General features: G+C 44.4%; 2 protein-coding genes across 5 annotated transcripts; one reads left to right on the forward strand and one right to left on the reverse strand.

Annotated features, from left to right (window-relative positions):
- Positions 1-818: 818 nt before the first annotated feature.
- LOC101062528 (myosin light polypeptide 6) lies at positions 819-5,242 on the reverse strand. Of its 4 annotated transcripts, none has more exons than XM_011621890.2 (7): positions 5,112-5,242; positions 4,713-4,740; positions 3,092-3,235; positions 2,819-2,992; positions 2,517-2,594; positions 2,159-2,193; positions 819-1,184 (listed from the first exon to the last, which is right to left on the reverse strand). In XM_011621890.2, exons 1-6 carry the CDS (start codon positions 5,112-5,114, stop codon positions 2,165-2,167), a joined length of 456 nt encoding a protein of 151 aa, XP_011620192.1. In that variant the 5' UTR covers positions 5,115-5,242; the 3' UTR covers positions 819-1,184; positions 2,159-2,164. The 4 variants fall into 4 exon arrangements, with proteins under 4 accessions (XP_011620192.1, XP_011620193.1, XP_003963129.1 ...); XM_011621891.2 differs by having other exon boundaries at positions 2,146-2,193; XM_003963080.3 differs by lacking the exon at positions 2,159-2,193.
- A 7,954-nt stretch (positions 5,243-13,196) lies between these two features.
- neurod4 (neuronal differentiation 4) lies at positions 13,197-16,021 on the forward strand. Its single transcript, XM_003963078.2, has 2 exons — positions 13,197-13,407; positions 14,252-16,021. Exon 2 carries the CDS (start codon positions 14,258-14,260, stop codon positions 15,326-15,328), a length of 1,071 nt encoding a protein of 356 aa, XP_003963127.2. The 5' UTR covers positions 13,197-13,407; positions 14,252-14,257; the 3' UTR covers positions 15,329-16,021.
- The last annotated feature ends 3,702 nt before the right edge of the window (positions 16,022-19,723 follow it).

Consider the following 19,723-nt stretch of genomic DNA (forward strand, 5'->3'; position numbering starts at 1 on the left):
CCGTCTTTAAATATAAACTCCTGCTAATACTTGTAATTATCCACTTAACTAAACCTATTGTAAATCAGGATGTATGTATATTTAGAGTTACTATGATTATATTTACAATATAGGTAAAGAATCCTATGATTAACCACAAAAAAAAATGTGAGCAAGGAGGAGTGTGTGAGTGACTCCAGACTTCAAGCATTTGGTAAGTGATGGTACAGAGACGCTGCAGCACCGTGCCTGGCCTGACCTCAGCCCCCCGGCTCTTTCTCCTGGTAAATTCCAGCTGAAAGTTAATTGGACAGGGAGAGGTCTGAGACAGGCTGCACTGAGGCCCATTAGTGATTCCCCTGTCGAACGCAGAGCCACCAGGATCAGAGACTCACAAATAGGAGGATTAAAATAATCAATAGCCCTGACTTCCATCGACCGCACGCACGCTTACACACACACACACACAGAGTAATTAGCGGACAACCTATTCAGCAGTGGACGATGACACCATCCTCAAGCCGGCTTCATAGACGTAAGTTGCACTCCACTATCTGTGGTGGCTAATGAGGGGAAATAGTTGTGACTACTGGTGAAGGAAAGGTCAGCAAAACATCATTCTTCTGCTGCCCGGGCTCTGTAGCATTTGATCAGCAAGTAAATTCCAAAAAAACAAAATTTAAGAAAAAAATATGCATGTTTAAACTATTTAAGTCAACCAAATTCAATCAAAGGGAAAGATAAAAACGGTGCAGTTAGCGGTCAGATTTCAGTGGCAACACTGCCATCTAGCGGTAGTCAAAAGAACAAGGTTGTGAAATATTGTCCAAGCCCAAAGAGTGATTTAAGAAAAACATTTATTTAAATGCAGCAATAAATTGATTTGCATTAAAAGATGACAGCACATCTGTAATGTCTCTTTTCTTCTTACTAATGTGATGTTTCTTATTTTCTCATGCGCTACTGGAATGATGTCTCGCCACGCCATCAAATGACTCAATTTTGGATCGGCAGTATCGTAGCATAGCCGAGGTCGTGTGGGTCTTTGCACAGGGGAATGTAAAAGGCACTTCTTAAATTAAATGGGGGAAAACTAAGATGATGAAATGTTGTTGAAGGGGCTGTAGAAGCTAGGTGTAAAAGAAAGGTCAATGCAACAGGAGGCGCTTTTCTTCTTCATCCATTCATGACCATCTTGACCAGCTCTGCAAAAGAGGAGACAAAAGTGAGATTCGCGGGAGAGATGATCGCAGAGACCTCCTCCAACTACAGCATCTGGTGCTATGCCCATCCTCCTCATCCAGTTTCCAACAGTCTGGGTGAGAAGTGCTGCATTTTGGAAGCAGATCCCCATTTTCTGCTCACCATTAAGGAAAAAAACAACTGCAGGAGGGTTACAAAGAGAAAGAGATCATTGTCTCTATTTAGCCAAAGCACCTGGCCATGTCTACAATCCAAGGAGAGCTGGTTAGAGAAGCTATCTTCACTGCTTGCGTTCCTCTAGTAGAGAAGCCGAGAAAAGAGAAGACTGAAGGAGTTACAGTCCGCTGACAGTTCAGCTTCCATCAGCAGAGGAGAAAATAATCTGCATAGGAGCAACTGGTTGCTGGTTAGTAGAAAGAGACTGGCCCACTCCCTCAAAGCTGGTGGCTATCCTTGAATATAAATCATATCTACAAGGTCATGAACCAAACTAAGAGAAACCCACAGAAACACACCAATAACTTAAAAAAATACACCAAATGACATGCAATGACTGAGAAGAACTTCAGATAATCACACCAATCAGCTGGAAAAAAAAAGACTAAATGGTGGCCACCAGACTTCCCCCGAATGAGACCAGTCACTTCAATGTGTCCAGTAGATCCCCCCCTAAAACTGAGGGGACTCCCGGACACATGCAGAGGGGCATGCTGCAGTCAGGGGCCAAAACAGAGGGCTGCAGGGGAGAGAGAGAACAGCAGGAGGCATGGGCCAAAGCCTCAAGACTGAAGATGAGAGGGACCGCCAGGCTTCCCACAAGTCCCTACTTATAAACAAGTGCCCTGCAAGAGCAGACTGTTCAAGTTGTCTAACTTAAGGTGATTAGCGGGATGAATTAGTGGATTAATGGGAGCTTTAAAGACTAAAATGCAGGATGCCTGGAGATGCCTTCTCATTGTATACCCAATGCCCGTACCGGCCCTCAGCCCGACATGATGTGGCGGACAAATGCTGTGGAGATACAACAGTTAACACACTGTCAGCAGTCATCAATAGACCAGAGAAGTAAAAGGCTCATTACAGATGGTACACTAAACACATCCCCTCTACTGTGCAGAATAAAATCAACATTTGGATTTACACCTGTATTTAGCGTAGAGGGAACAGTTTCAAATATCTGCTTTTTCTATGAACAGCCTACATGAAGTGGAGCTCATTAGATGAGCTGGGCGCTGTAAGGCTGCGCTGAATACTAATAGGCTGATAAAAATAAAAGTTTCATGCATCAACAGCGGAAATGTGGCAAACATCAGGCTTTCAGCGGACGCTCTCACCTTCGTAGTTGATGCAGCCGTTTGCATCTTCGTGTCCCGCCAATAATGTCTCCACTTCCTCTTCTGTCATTTTCTCACCTGGAAATTCAACATTGATTTACATTTACTGCCATTTTTTAATAAAATTTAACAGGCAGTTCATTTCTATTCATTTTTCAGATGACGATACCGTTATATTTTCCTGGCATTCAAAATGAAATGCATGCAATTTAAATGAACGCTATCAAAATTAAGGCAAAGTGAGTGCTTTGTTATAGTTTTTATGTCAATGCAGACTAAACTGGGTAAATCTTGCCAATTACCTAATGTGGTAAGCACGTGACGAAGCTCTGCTCCCATTACTGTGCCATTTCCCTCCTTATCAAAGACACGAAGTCCCTCGACAAAATCCTCCATGGAGCCCTGATCTTTATTCTTAGCAATGGCCTGGAACATGGGCAGGAACTGCTCAAAGTCGAGCATCTTGGTGTTCATCTCTGGAAAGAAAGAGAAGGAAAACAGGCCTTACATGACTGAAGTCCCCCAGCCGCCAGTGCTCAGACGCAGTTCAGCGTTACGATACATTTTCGGCTCACCTTCAGGTTTGGGGTTGCCCAGGACTTTGGCCACATCAGCATTGATGGGGTTCTGTCCCAGGGCACGCATGACCTCCCCACACTGGCTGTAGCCGATCTTCCCATCTCCTACCTTGTCAAACAGCAGGAATGCATCCTTAAACTCTACAAGAGCGAGACACACACTTGGTTATTGCTATGGACCAGGAACGAGCAGATGCAGATTAGAATAGAAGAGACGGTGAAGAGGAGAATTGTGAAAGTTCAGAACAGTTTACAGCAAGAACGTGTCATGACAAGCCAAAGATGGTATCTGCTTTTTGTGTTGTTGCTGGAAGAATCTGACACGCCTCTCACACTTCACACTTTATCATTTCAATTGATGTCATCGGGCCAGTTGTGATATTTCACCTACACAACAACAACAACAACGCAACCATTCCTGGAACACAAGCCTCTGTGCTTGTAGGAGTCTCACTAAATACGAAACAGGCCTGATGTTGTGGTATCTGTTTTCCTAGAGGAGCTAAACAACATCCGTCCATGGATCACATCATTAATCCTTTTTTCTGCTACATCATTGGTAGAATGCTCAAACAGGGCTTCATCCTGACACGGTAACCATGAAAAATTCAAGATGAACAATAATTTGCAGCACTTCTGAGTCAAACCATCTGTGCACACTCAGAAATCCAGGGTATTCACATCAACATCACTGCAACGGGCTTTGGGGAATTCTTCCGACTTGACGGAACCATAAAATCTCTCGTTATCTTAGATTATATGGATGATTAATGCAAATTTGTTTGCCTATAAACCAATTTTACACCTCATTCACCAGAGAGAGGTGGAATGTGATTGTCAAAAGCAAAGGCCTTGTCCTTGAGTACTTCCCTAAAATGTCCAGGCACCGTTGTGGAGTTTTTCCCTGTTCTGAGGAATGTGCCTCTTCCCTCCGAGCCTGCGAGCACTTTTCCTAACACCATATTTGGTATCAGAGGAGTGGAGAGAAGTAGGAGGAGAGTCGCTGTACCCTGTTATGTCCACGCTGATCAAACAAACCTGCTTGAGGACAAAAACCCATCCACCGCCTTGTCCATCGCCAAAAAAGGGAATCACCAATTGTGTTGTGGACAATGGGCAAACTTTAGATCTCATAACATCCGAGAAAACCCAACAAAACATGGTGGGCGAAGCAGATGTGAGAGTCCGTTTGTTTCAGCTTAAGAATTAGTGTTAGTGCATGACTGACCACAGAAACACTGCAACACATGGTTCAGGGCGATGCATGTATCCCTGTTGTTGAAAAGGCGAAACAAATCTTGCTTGAAATGTTAATGTCGATTGGTTTATCCACAACTAACGTGCAGGTTCCACCACAAACACCTCTAGATGTTCAAGTAATAAGCAGACAGGAGGTCAACCCGACTTACCATGAATCTGATCCTGGTTAAATTCAATCTGAAAAGAACAAGCGGTTGCAAGTGGGGAAAGTGTTGAGACAGCAGAGGTAGGAGGGAAAAACAGCCTGAAACTACGGCTGCAGACAGGCGAGCAGGAGCTACAAGGGCATGAGGGTTCCAAGCAAGGCTGGAAGCAACAGTGGGAGTGTGGAAACTGCCATGATATAAAGGTGACTCACCGAGGATCTGATCGTCCGCGAAGTCAGACTGTTTAAAGAGAAACCAGCCTAAATGAAACAGTTATCTCTGCAGCACACTGTAAAGTTAGCATGAGTTCACTCTTCAGGCTTCGGACTAAGATCGCCTCACAACCAAATAAGTCGAATCGAGGCAACGACCGATGCACCCGCTGACAATTTCAACCGTTGCTGTAACTACATTTATCTACATTTATGGCACAAGCTAATGCCAGCTTCACTTTATAAAAGTTGCACTTCCGCTAATGGGCAGTGAGGCAATTCAAAGACAAAAACGACTTCACGCCTCGCGCGGCAGCATAATTGCCATAAAATCGGGGAAAGATTTGAAATGACGCGATATAATGCTTGTTAAATTGAGCAGAAATCAGAAAAACCTACCATAGCTGTGTCGTTTGAGGCGAGTCCGGGAGGTCGGCAAACTGAGGAATGTGTGACGGTTCTTACCGAGGAGAGAAAAGTCTAAACGCTGTACGTCATGACGTCATGCAGGCTACGTATGACGTTTCCGCCACGGCATTGGTGCACGGCCGCACTCCATATATGGAGATGTACTGTGGACGTCGTTATAGGTTGTGATTTACAGTGCAGGACATACTCAAAACGTCTACAAACGTGGGTTTGCTTGTTTTTTTGCTACTGGATTTATGAGATGCATGTAATATATACTAATATGGTCTTATATTATGTTATACAGTATATTCTGTATTATTATTACTAGAACTAATGGGAGCACCCCTTAAACACATCTAACACAGGGTTGCATTAGGAAAATGGTTTCCCTATTCTTCCCATTTTATTATTTCACTGTATGATTATGACTGATACTATTTTTAATACATACAAGTTCTTGGTTCAATTCCCATTTTAATTTCTAAATGACTTATTTCATTGGTGATGAATCATGAATCATTTAAATAAAATCACATCTCTAATGTACATGTTTGTGCTCAGCAGGGGCTTTGACCTCCAGCCGAATCTGTGTTCACACTGGGAGCAGAAGCAGATATCTTAATGTGGCCCATTTGGATAAATAGGCCACGTCTTAACCGAGAAGCTCATGCACACACATGAAGATGTCAGCCAAGCAGCAGCAACATGTAAAGCACATGCAAAAATCTAATGTGGGCATCAGTTTAGTTTACAATGACCAATAGGTTTGAATTTGTAACCTTAATAGACGTGTATAAATTGCACTCCAGGTGGAGTCCAACACCAGTTTTGAGGTGTAATATTACTTTTATGAAAGGTGCATAATGTTTCTAATGTGAAACAGAAATCATTGGTCAGCTGACACTAAAGAATTAAAATGATTTAGAGCTCTGCCCACTCCTTTATCACCTTGCATGACTGTTACTGAGGAGCAGGAGTATATTTTGTTATGATAGCTACAATTCCATATAATACTTTGTAAGAGATGGCTGTCTGTTCTAGATGGAAAGACTACTGTACTCCTTTCCTAAGGAGGTCACTGACAGTCTGAGACTGACAGCTCGTGATCCATTTTCACTCCATTTCAAAAGATATTTTGATAATCCTGTGGATGATTATATACTCTTTACAGAATTAGTTGCCAAGTGACATTTAATTGTTCATTTTGAGCTTATATATCTGTAGCTACATTATCCCACATTGATGCCCACATTAGCTTAATCAATAAAAACTCTTTAACGTATACTCACCTCCAAAGTACTGGGGTCAAATGGTGTATCTGATGGACGCAGCATCCTCGGTTTCCGCTCTGGCACTTGTTTTGGACTTGTAGGAGCAGCGGGGATGCAGGGATAAGGAGGACCCAGTCTGGCTCGGCTCACCAGCGAAGGAGACTTAATCGAAGGTTCCCTTTTAGGTGCCATTCTTTAAATATTACTCTAACAATCAAAAGTTGTCAGACTTCTGCACCAGCTGCTCTGCTGAAAGATTATGCAGCTATGAAGTGTGTCAGCAAATCCTGTGGGTGGGTTTGAGGGGGGACCTGGTCGGTGGTGCTGATGATGCTCAGGGATCTGGCAGGTGACGCGGAAGGAAGAACACATGAGTACATTTTTGTAGGAGGAACAGAGATGAAAAACTCTGGGGTGGAATAAAGATAGAATCTGGTTCCTGTGTGTGACTGCATCCGTGTCATGCTTTTAAAAATGGGTCAGAACTGCTCGTATGTGGGGGAGAAAAGTAGCAGCGTGATGAGTTTCAGTGCAATATCAACGTTGTAGATGGATGAGAAAGGGTCCGCAGCCTCATCGATCAAGAGTGGCATGATGACTCTTGTTCTTGCAAAAGATCCAAAATAACAGAAGAGCACTACAGCACAAGTGGACTTTTAATTATAAAACTGCAAATATCAATACTGTATATGCATTGAATATCATACATATACATACATAGGCACTGATGCTTATAGACAGTAAGTTTTTACAGTATTTCTCTCAAACTATGAAAATATTTGCAATAAGAACATTTGTAATAAGATTTGTAATAAGTGTTTGAGATATATTTCTATCTACTGATCACCACAGCAGAGTGACAACATATTGTCCATAATATATATTTAGATTATAACGTTTCAGTTTGAGTGTGAACAATTACCGTGGTGTCCTCCAGGGGTCAGTATTTAACCTTATGTTACTGGTTTTTAAGGCAAATAGCATTTTGGAGGCGTTAAAATTGACGCAGCTTCTGGAGATGACTACAACACCGTAAAATAAAATGAAATATTATCTAATGACTAAGTACACAAAAATTGATTACGAATTATATGGAGGGAGAATTTAAAGTCTCATACGGGTGTTATTTTAGGGGGTGGAAACTAAAAATCATCACCACTCATGTATGAATAAAATTCTCATGCATTTAAAGAGGATTTTATATTATATATTATTCTTTGTGTTTTATTTCTGGAAGCCTGTCGTATGAAGCAGAGCCACTAGATGTCGCTAATGAATAATAACGCAATAACTCCAGCCACCACTTAGTGAAATAATGTCGATATCCTTCACCGCTACTTTACTGATAGTACTGCATGTAATGATACATAACGGTATTTGTACTATGATTATATTAGTACTACTTCTACTACTACTAAAACTACTACTATTACTACTATAAATAATTAGTACATTTACAATTAAATTATCGATGGTGTACAATAATATACCAATAGGATTTAACGTCACTGTGCTGATTGGACTCCAGATTAACAACTTGGCGTCACTCTTCCAATAATCAATGTTGTCCACTCGTCATTGGATTTTTGGGCCCAATCCATCGTGTGCTCAATGGGCCTGAAAATCACCGTTTACGCGGCTGCAGCGTCAAAACAAAAGCGCCTTGCTGCGAGACCAACGGCACTTCTGGCGCTTAAAAGCACCAACGTGCAACGACAAATGCGCTGCAACAAAAGCAATAAAGATCGCTGGGAGTAGAATAGCCCAGAAATATGATCTTACATTTAACTTTAGTATTAATGGAGTCTGCCAGCCTGCAGCCTATTCACTTGGCAGCTGATTGCTGATGAGTCTGCCGAGCAGACAGCTCGCTTTAAGAAGATTAGCAGCGCCTCACGTTTCCCTCATCAGTTGCAACAGAAATCCAATAGAAATGGTTAATAATGACAATAGGACTACCGAACATTCTGTGTCTGCTTAAAATGTGATTATCTGCCGCCTATGCAATTATTGTGTTTAAAATGATCATCGTGTAATATTTACGAGGCTGCACAATCTGGAAATTAATTTTCAAAATCATCAAACACTTAATTGATAAATGCACCGCAATCATTCTCCCTTTTGGTCACTTTTAGCATCGGTGCTGTAAAAGCCAATTCAATTAGTCCAACCTGAAGGAAATGTTTCAACAGATCCTGTGAGGTGCCCCAACTGACTAATGAAATTATGGCAGTTCTGCCACCTAATACCATTCAAAGTCCCCCCTGCTTCAGCAAATCTCTAAACCACCTGATTTATTTTTAATGATATTACACCCCTCGGTCGGCTGTGTCATGGTAATAATCGTGGCCGCTCCAGCTGCCTCTAGATCACATTAGCCCAGCTTAATATTGACAGTGCCTTGCCCAATAGACAATGCGGCTTGGATGGGGAGCTTAGAGGCGGTCCAGCCAATAGGCATACTGCAGGAGGTAAAGGAGTTGCAGGCCAGGATGCTGCAATTCCCTATGCCCTGGAGGACTGGCACCATCATTAGGCACGCTCCTTCTGTAGGTCTGGGGAGCTTTAAACCCACCACTATACCACAATCCCACCCTGGCCCCTCCACTTCAAACCCATACTGACAGAGGACCATGAAACTAGTGGCAACTTGATTCCCTGCTATTCTTTCAGTAGAAAGAGAGGCCCACCAGGATGCCGACTCTGCAGTCGCACCTTTTAAAGCTCCCGCTGCGACAAAAGCTCAAGGAGAAGCGCCGCGCTCACCTTGTGACAGCATGAAACAGCTGTTCAGGATTCATGTTTAAGACGAAGCAAAAAGCAAATTTTGATTCCCCCCTGATGAAGTGCTGAGCTTTCTTTATTTTCAAATGACTTTATATTTTCAAAATGATGTTTTTCATCTTAAACACCAAACCCCCTGATTTGATTAGAAATGCGCTTTTAGCCGTTAGACTAATTTATATTGCAGGCTTGTCTAGTTGCTGTATTTGCATAATGGTCACACTGGGAATCAACCTTGGCCACTTGTGGGATGCTTGCACCTGATCACAGACACACCATGGCTCTTTGCCAGTCACACCTCTGCAGCTCACTCTCCCAATTAAAAATCACCTTTATTTATCCTTGGCTTTGCCAGGTTGTTGAACACGAGTTAGACGTCCCTGCGCACTGAGGTTTTATCGTCTGTCCCAAATTGTCGTCTGAATCGAAGGGGATTTTATGCCGGGGCCCACAGATTACCGCCGTTGATTAGTGGTTGGGTGTAATCCTTTCAGCCCTCCTCTCTCCAAAACACCCCTGGGATATGCCCGTCTCCCTGAGGACCGGCAGCATGGCAGATGGATCCTCCTCCTCCCCCCTTCTTCTGCCCCCCCAACAGCACACCCAAAACACTGTTGACGTCCTGGGACGGAGGTTGTAAAGTATCCCGAATATGAAACCACAGGCACCTTTGTTTGATGGCTCTCTCCCCACTTAGTGAGAATTGCCCTCAGGCGTGTTTCCCATTCTGTAGCTACATTTCGGGCCACTTGGAATGTCTTCCACATCCATTAGCCTGAAGGAAGAGGAATAATCTGCAAACAATCTGCTCACATTAGCAGGATGAGATGGTGCTAGATCTTATCAAAACACACTGGGTGAACCAGAAGAGCCCTGAGTGTTATAATTGTATGGACACTTAAATCACTCCCCCACCCAAAAACAGATTTATGCACCACACACACACACGGGCATATAAAGATGGTTTTTACCTGCAGGGCATCAAGAGCACAGCTATCATGTACCATGTGTACTCATGTGCAAAGACCAAGTAGGCCGGCTGCAGGTGGGACAGTCAAAACATTGAACTTATCCAGTTCTATTTTTGTGTTTTTACAAAACAAAAGTCTGTGATTTGAGTGTGCCTGCACCTTTGTGTGTGTGTGTGTGAGTGTGTGGGTGCGTGTGTGTTCCCATGTGAACCTCCTGTGTCTCCCTCAGGAAATTCTATAATGTACAGTATGTTGTGTGTAATTCAGGATCACTAAAAAACAATGGACCATCGGAAAAAGCAATGCCAAAATTCACTCACACACACACACACACACACACACACACACACCCACCCACCCACCCACACACACACACACACACACACACACACAGAAAGATAAATTGTTCCATTACATCTTCTCAAAACTTTTCAAACACAGTTCTAAGTTTAATATGCGTCCAGTTTTATCTGGTTAGGTTTGAAGACAACAACACAATCTCTGGTTGCCCCCCCCCCCCCCATCTCACCCCATTCTGTGCCAAACACCCCCACCTCTTATATGCCTCGGCCCCTCTTGCAAATCCACCCTCCATCTTTTATGATGACTACAAGGGATTCAGCTTTCAGCGGCGGTCCGGGCAGCATGTGTGTAGAGTTTAATTCCTATTGTATTCGTGCAGCCTTGGTGTGTGTGTGTTTTGTGCGTGTGTGTGTGTGTGTGTGTGTGTGTGTGTGTGTGTGTGTGTGCGTGTGTGCGTGTGCTCATGAGTGTGTATCTGTGTTTTAGCACGAGAGGGAGATGGAGATGAAGAAAAAGACAGGAACAAGGACCCATCTGTCAGCACAGGGCATGAATCCCTCCCATTCCACGCTGAGTCCCAGGGGACACGAGTGAGAGACAACTCACTTGTGGCAGTGTATTTTACGTCTTCTTTCTTCTAAGAAATGGGGTTAATAACAACAGTTCTCGAAAGAGACTGGTACTTTTTTTTGGAAGCAAACTCTTCGAACAAAATCTTCATTGGCAACTAAACTGACGCATACATGTCAGAGAGTTTGGGGTACAAAAACCAACCAATATCAACCATTGCAATATAATTACTTTCTATATCTTGATAGCCAGATGCAAACACTGGTGAAATAACCAGCATTCATGAACCACATCACCGGACGTGTTTATAAAATAGTTTAGAGGTAAAAACCCCTTATCAAAAGTTGCTTCAGATCAGATGCATCCATCATGACCTCTTTCAGAAGGATGATTATGTATGTTACTGCTTTAATGGGAGCAGGACACACAATTCCCTGCTGTTAGTTTGTCATTGGGGAAACTGATGGGAATTGCGGGACAGCGCGGCGCTCCAATTCCCTGTGCAGGCTGCAGGTGTGTTGGAGGCCAGTGCTCACACTCGTGGGACGGCAGAACGTTTTGGGGGTAAGGGTGCAAAGTACCTGGGGAGCTTTGGAAACATCACATTAGCCGGCACTGTTAACACACACGCGTCATGTCTGGTTCATATGGCGCAACAGATAAGGCATACTGTGAGCTCAGCAGGCGTCTGTTCCTCTGCACCCACATGCCTTTATGGCCCCGGCCGGCACCGAGGGGCGATTAGGGCCGTTAGAGAGAAGTGCTGTTTCAGCACGAGACATCATCTCAGTCAAGCGGTGACGCGTGAGCACCCAAGCAACAGATGCCCCCGCCCCCAACGCTTCCTATATCCAGCCATCTGTTCCGTTCAATAAATCGTTAGATAAGTGCGTGTTTGTTACGCGATGCCGCGATCAGCACGTGACTTCGTCTTATTACCAAGAGCCGTCCTCGCTCAAAGACGCGATGGCGCGGTTTGGCAAAGTTTGGCCTCTCTCTGTCTCGGGCACAGCTGTGCGCAGTCGCGCGCACAATGGGATCAATGCGGGGGCACGTGCGACTCGCGAGACTCTGGCCGTCAATGGCCGGTGATGACAATAGACCCCCGCTGAGGCGCTGCCCGCCACGCACGAGCTTTAGGGGCGGCTATTGTGCCGCGGAATTTAGTCAAAAGTGGAGAAAAAGCTTAACGCGATTAGTTTATGAACAATAAAGTCGCTTCGAAATTATTCACGTTGCTCTGAAACTTTGGTTAATGCATCAGCATGAAGCGAGTTTAAACTGTATAAACGGAAAAAATCATGCAAAATGAAAGATTATATAAGATTATATAAGAACTTCTGATTTATTTCGGTTTATCAGAACTATCATGTATCGCGCTGTTTACGCAAATTTCATGTCCCTGTTTGCTTATGATGACACTGATTTATCCAGTAATCAGATAGCCAGCGCGGGATGAGTGTCCGCAGAACATGACGCCAAAAATACAAGAAAACAGTCGAATGGTCGGATGAACAAAATACACCTGCTCCTTGCACACTAAGCTGTCAAAATCGTTTAAAGACGCACATATGGAAGAGCGTCTCCTTACTCCGGGAATAACAGCTCTACACTGTGCTTAATTAGGTGTAAAATTTCTAATCCAACCGTCTAATGGGGAGATGGACAATCGATTAAGGTAGTTAACGCATGGCATTATGCATGGCATGGCAATTTTTTTTTTCATTTTCTTTATTTCATCAGTGCAGCTTTATCAAATAAACGCAGAAATGTCATTTTTGAGATAGAGTTGGTTTTATTTTTGCAGTTTTTTGAGGGGGGGGGGGGGGGGGGGGGGGGGGGGGGGTATCTTCTGCACTGTTGGATAGTTGTTTGTAGCTGCGGGCAGAGAAGCCCATAAAGAAAAAGATAAAAAACGTGGGTTTAATCCTTCGGTGTATCTTGTTCTGCAGACCATCATTAAGATCTTAACGTGCTCCTCTCCGTTCGCACATTTTTGGTATAATCCATCACCCTCTCCGTGTTTCAGGACCTCCTCCACGTGCACCCTGGCGCGCGTACTTTCTGTCCATCACTCATTTACGGGATTACAAAACTCCAGGCCACGAGCCCGCCACGCGCGTTTGTATACTCTATTCTGGGTGGGGCCCCGGAGGAGGGGCCAAGCAGGCTAAAGGCAAAAAAGGAAGGCTGGTCGTGCCATTTGGGATGAAAGTTTAAGGCGCGCTGATGGCACTCTGAGGGAGCGGAGGAGTTGGGAACCTTGGATGCTCGTAGACAGAAAACCAGTGACTCGGGACTGACAGCGCGTTAAAGTGCCCAGTTTTTTGCCGTGATTTTGCGCAGAGAGAGAGAGGGAAAGAGAGAGTGAAAAGCCCCAAACAGGTGAGTTTAAAAAATCGTTAATATCATAAAATAAAGGATCAGGTGTATTTCAAAAATTATTTCGAAGCGAAAATGCAATAAAGTCTTCCTAGCATGCCAGCACGCAGACCCTTGTGCGTTTGCAATGCGTTTAAAATCGGTGATCCGGACGCAGTTGCGTGTCTGAAGTTCTAATATTATCATATTAATCTGTCCCACTTTCACGCATTAATGCACAATAATTAACTAGGACACCTTTCTCTGAAAACAATAGAATATATTGCTTTGTCCGAATTACACTGTACTTCTCCCTTCAACATGCATCAAGTTTAAATTTGTTTATTTTGCAAAAATACTTTTGTGGGGTTTTCTTTGTTTTGTTTTTTTTTTGTTTTTTTTTTAATGGAGAATACGCACTGCATGTGCTCCACATGTGCGTTGAGTTTTATGTTGCCGGTTTAATCTTTGAGCTTTATTTCTGAGTAAATCCCGTCGTGTCCCAGATTGGCAGCGTCTCTGCAGCAACAATGGTGTAACAGCAGGGGACCCATCAGACAACTCACTCTAAAAAAAAAAGGAGGAAAAATATCATGTTATCGCAAAAAGAGAACAGGCTTTTGTCCAATTACAACTAAGGAATGTTTTTTAACCACAACTGATGGGAGAATCCCATCGCTGAGCAGTTACAGTTCTGAAATCATGTGGTAGTTGATCTAAAAAGGGGATTATTATTATTATTATTGTTATTACTGTTATTATTATTATTATTATTATTATTATTATTATTATTATTATTATTATTATTATTGGTGACATAAACTGCTTTATCTGCTAATAAACTCATTTTTGTGCTTTGTTCCCTCAGATCAAAATGATGACCAAATCCTTTGGAAAGACTGGAATGAGTGAGCTGGTGAGCTCCCTTGGCTGGCTGGAAGAAGAGGATGCAAGTTCTCAGGATGGGGAAGAAAGCCCGGAGATGCATGGCCACCATGGCCTGACCGGGAGCCGGATCCATTCGTGCACAGAAATGGGTAGTGAGGACATGGAAGAAGAAGAGGAGGAGGAGGAGGAGGAGGAAACTGGACCAAATGGAGAAAATGCCCCTAAAAGAAGAGGCCCTAAAAAGAAGAAGATGACCAAAGCTAGACAGGAGAGGTTTCGCGCCCGGAGAGTCAAAGCAAACGCCAGGGAGCGCTCCCGCATGCACGGACTGAACGATGCCCTGGATAATCTGCGCAGAGTGATGCCCTGCTACTCCAAGACGCAGAAGCTGTCAAAGATCGAAACTCTTCGGCTTGCCCGCAACTACATCTGGGCTTTGTCAGAGGTGCTGGAGAGCGGTCAGTCCACCGAGAGCCATGGCTTTGTGGAGATGCTGTGCAAAGGTCTGTCTCAGCCCACCAGTAACCTGGTGGCTGGTTGTCTGCAGCTTGGGGCCAGTCCCGTGATGCTCAACAAGCCGGAGGACAAGTGTGGAGGCTCCGGGGTCGGAGGCGTTGGGGGTCAGGCTGGCCATCCCCTTAGCTACCCATCTCCTGGCCTTCCCAGCCCCCCCTATGGTTCCTTGGAAGCCTCCCATCTTCTCCATATGAAGAACTACAAAGCGACTGTATATGAAAACCCATCTCCTAACGACTGCAGCAGTGGCAGCCCACCGTACGACGGCCCCCTCACTCCCCCTCTGAGCATCAGTGGCAACTTTGCCCTGAAGCAAGAAACATCTCCTCATGACTCAGAGAGGAACTATATGCCCCACACTGGTCATCATGCTCACTACCTCTCATCCCATCATTACGCCACTCCAACGACCGGCAGCTTAACAGGGGTCCCCCCGGGTCACCCACTCTTTCAGGCATCACGCTATGAGCTGCCCCTGGAGGTGACCTTTGACTCATTCACTCCGGCTCACCTGATTACTTCTCAGATGAGCTCCATCTGAGGACAGTAGCGTGGCTCAAACTCAGCAGCTGTAATAACGTTAGCTTTTTTTTTTTTTTTTGTCACCAGGATAAATTATGGTTTGTATTTTTGATCTCGGGTTTTGTTGGAGAGCAGCTGATACTCAGAGAGAGACTGAAAACCTCAACTCAATCTACCTGATACAAGCACACACCCAGAACGTTCACTGCTTTATTTATTTTCTTTTGTTATGGTTCTATGTTGACATTCGGATATTGTTTTAAAGAAGGTAACAAGGCGACAGAAGGGCCCGTTCCCATGTCAATGCTTTAGGACTATACAGTGTAGAGACGGTTAGAATATCTTCATCTCTCCTCAGAGAGATATCAGAAGTCACACATGTAAATTGTGCACTGAGGCCAACGAAACAGAATCTCCCCTTCACCATGAGACAAACAATGCATTTATTTATATCTGTATTTAATATTTATTTTTGGTAATGTCTTGTCCTTTTTATATTTTTCTCAGCACAGTCTTTGTTCCACTGTCTTTTTTGCTTTAATGTCAGCCTCTGGCAGCTGTACTGTATTTAAATTATTTATTTGAGGTCTTTCAGGTTCTTGTTCATTTGGTGTCGCAATTTGTCGTACCACCCTGTTGTAAATACTTTGCTGTTTCGCACTTAATTGAATAAATATTCTTATATTATATGCTATTTCTATAGTATCAACAGCAGTCATGTGTTTCCTTCTTTCTTTGAAGATTAGAACATTCATTTGCATGATGTTTCACACACATATTCACATATATTTGGAAAGTGCGGTTCCTGATTTTGTGCCAGAAAAACATTTAGTGATGAAGTTATAACTTTCCCATAACCTCAACAATGACCCTGTAACCTTTAAGAATAACAAGACTTTAATGAAAAATAATTCCAAACAATGATCTGAAAACCAAAGAAATTTATTCTTATGACACTCAAATTGACAATTGACTCAGCTCATTTGACACCAAAAGTCCTCAAAAGTGTCCAAAGACTAAAATGCTGTAATAAAGCAATACCATGTGGCTGAATATGTGTGATCTGTGTGTGTTTTACCATAAAGAATGGCTACTCTGGTGTGTGTGTGTGTGTGTGTGTGTGTGTGTGTGTGTGTGTGTGTGTGTGTGTGTGTGTGTTTGGGGGGGTGTGTGTATCAGGCAGGGGGCTGCTGTGAACCCTGGGAAAACAGCTCAGAGGAACAGGTGAACGTTTCACCGAGCCTCTGCTGTTCACCGCCTCTCCCACGTGTCTGATTTTCCCATGTTGTTCATGCCAAAACACTGAAGGGCAAGAACCCATCTTTTAAAAAAAAAAAAAAAAAAATCATTTTTTACGTGTGAGGTCATGATACAGCTTCTCCTGCTGAGGCAACTGCTATCTTTCACACCATTATTCTAAATTCCTCGTAGATCCAATAAACTGGTAATCCCTCATTTTTAATCTGGATTCTGCTGAAATTGGCAAGGTTCCTAACATCTAATATCACCGCCGTCGACACAAGTTTCAGTTTTGACTTTAATAATAGTGTCAAAGAGCGTGGTGGCTCTTGAATTGGACAATGAACCAGCGTGGCAGCGTGAAAACAGAGAGAGCAAGAGTGTGTTGGAGTGTTTATCACTGTGGTTCTTTAGACAATTGTAAGTAGAAGGGAATGTACCCCCATACTCCCCCCCGCCCCTTCAACCACCTCTCTAAAGGTTTGTCTTTTCCAGTCCCGGCAACAGTGGTGGAAGAGTGCTGGAGAAAAAGGGAACGATTGTTTTACTGGGCGCCACTGGTCCATTGTGAACGCAGCCTGTTCTTTCTCTTGACCTGTGACCTGTATTGTTGTGGGGCTTCTCGTTTGGGGAGGGCAGACAGCTGGGGTAACTGCGGGAGGGCTGATGGACAGCTGGGCCAATTTGAGGAGAGAGGGAGAGGTAAAGAGAGAGAGAGGAGAGTGAGGGTATGAGAGAGACGGATGTTAGAGGCAAAGGTGAATGTGTGGGGGGGATGAGAAGAGGGCAGGAGAGGTGAACAAGGTCCTTGCTCCTCATTCACAAAGTCGTCCCCCGCACTGCTGCGGGTCGGCCTTGTCGTGGACAGACGCATTGCTTCACACACCGGCGCAAATCTGGCCTGTGAGAAAGTGGCGGAAGTATGATCTGTGTCATCGCTGTTTATTTGTACCCTGAATGTGGGGGGGCTGGGATCCCGGATTAAAACCCACATACAGGAGTGGATGGATGAGGAACTTCACCCATGGAAATATCGTTCGGTACGAGATTATGAAAGAGGGAGTTGAAATAGAGGACAAGACTGCAGCTCCAAGTCCAACAAATCAGGACCGCATTGAGATGAATGAGAACGACCCCCTGAGACGTTTACTGCACCGAGGGTCTCTCCACCAAATCAGTACAAGCTCTGTAACGTGACCACAGCCAAGAGGGCGGGCAGCAGATCACGACCTGTACAATTCCGTGTGGAGAGCAAGCCCACACAAATGATCACCTTCAATTCCACTTAATTTCAAATTTTCACAACAGATTTGTCCATAGATTCCCATTTCCTTTTGCTTTAATACCACGTGATCTGACATGTTAAAAAAGAAGAAAAGAAATCTGAAATGAAAACAAGTCAGCACTTATTCCCACTCACATGATGCATATATTGTATTTTCATTTGGGCAGCCCATTTAATCTACCGGCCAAACAAGAGTCTGGCTCACACTAAAATGAAAAGGTCCTGATCCATAGGAGCTAGATAGAGGATAAAGCATTGTGATTAAGATTGTATTAATGGTGCCATAGGAGCCTGGAAGGCTTTAATCAGTGTCTGTGTGCCGGTAATCCCTCTGCCTTTAAGCTGGGGCGAACACAGTGATCCTCCCTCCTCCTGGGCCACAGTGAGCTCACACACAGACACACACACACACACACACACACAGACACACACACACACACACGCTCACACGCCTCTGTAGGGAACATGAGGATATGGCTGCCCAGGTTGAGAGGTGGAGCACCCTGAAAGAGACGCCCCGGACTTAGAGGAGCAGCTGGTAGAAGAAAGAGTGAGGAGATGGATGAAGGAAGATGTGGGAAAACGGCTGAAGAGCACAATGAAGGATGGCCAGGCCGGTGCCACGGAGACAAATGGAAACGATGATTGGAGTGGTCATGGTCAACATGTTTGAATCACCGTAGCTGAAGTGTCCACGTCACGCCAGGACGTGCCGTCAATGGAGTAACGTTACACAATTAACATGTCTGCAGATCAGCGCCTCCTTCTGAAAACCCTTCTGAATGTGGTGTACATGTAAATTAGAAATTAATAGCTGTCCCTCCAAGAAAAATGAGTTGCACATGGGTGGGGAGCAAAGAGGACAGCCCCCTCATTACCTATGGGAGTGGATGTAAAAGGTGACGTTGTCTGCATGCGGACAGGGGGAGGACCGTCTCCTCCCAGGGTTCGCCGTGAGTGTTAGCGTGTAGGAGTTAAAGAGCTTCTAATGGGATCTGGATTCTGTCGTGTTTACCCTGCCTCCCCCCCCATGCACGCCCATTGCATTGTGGAAGTTTCTGGGCTTTGGGACGCCACAATAGGCTGAGTGTAGGGACAGATGGAGGTTCCTTTGGAAGAGGGCACAAAAAGCAGCCGAGGTAGGAGGGCCGTGGCGTGCAGGCAGCCGGGGCACAGTGCTACCAGAGACATGGGAGAACATTAGAGCTGGAGGAGGGCATATTAAAAAGGGGGTTCTGGATTTTTCCCTAATTATAATGCAAGGAAGAGTTGATGCCGGAGTTTCCTTTGCTTTTTACAAATGTCTGTATTCACACGGGCCTCAGGCAACCCTTATCCTCCTTTTATTGAGTGACATTAGGAAAAAATACAGACTATGTAGGACTGACTGCTGGTGCAAATTTGCCTTTAGAGATTTACCCAAGTCAGCCAAGAGGGTAAATGATGTTATTCATTTATTGGATTGGAGTGTCAGGGGAAGTGGTCCAGTGATAGATGCTGATGAGGACGGAAGAGAGACGTTGGAGGAGGGTCGTGGGAGGTACCAGGCCAAGTAGCAACAGATGGGGCCTGGTGGAAGGCTCAGGTTGTAAACTTTCTGTTAGCAACATCTGTCCGTTTGTCCATCTGTTACACTGTTTACAGTTTATTTAGCATCGGGTCATTAATAAACCTACGGTGGGCTAATGGCGTCATGGCCATTAGATCCGAATACATGTGCACAGGGGCACTGCAGATTCCTTTTAGCTTAATCATTTATTTAAAAACATTTGTATCCATAAAGCCTGGCTGGTGTGGGAACCCGGCTTAAAGGCCCCCCCGGTTCAATTATGATCCAATGAAATTAACCGTTTTACAACATTCCCACAAATGAGCCAATGGATCACATCT

The sequence above is a fragment of the Takifugu rubripes genome, chromosome 3 (assembly GCF_901000725.2).
Source record: "Takifugu rubripes chromosome 3, fTakRub1.2, whole genome shotgun sequence".
Classification (NCBI taxonomy): Eukaryota; Metazoa; Chordata; class Actinopteri; order Tetraodontiformes; family Tetraodontidae; genus Takifugu; species Takifugu rubripes.

What these genes read in the sequence shown, in the direction of transcription:
- LOC101062528 (XM_003963080.3), bottom strand. An exon ending in CGCGGACGATCAGATCCTCG is followed by an intron (nt 3,236 to 4,712) that starts GTGAGTCACCTT and finishes TCGCTCTTGTAG; the next exon opens with AGTTTAAGGATGCATTCCTG. An exon ending in GGGCAACCCCAAACCTGAAG is followed by an intron (nt 2,993 to 3,091) that starts GTGAGCCGAAAA and finishes CTTTCTTTCCAG; the next exon opens with AGATGAACACCAAGATGCTC.
- neurod4 (XM_003963078.2), top strand. Translation starts at nt 14,258, where the DNA reads ATGATGACCAAATCCTTTGGAAAGACTGGAATGAGTGAGCTGGTGAGC.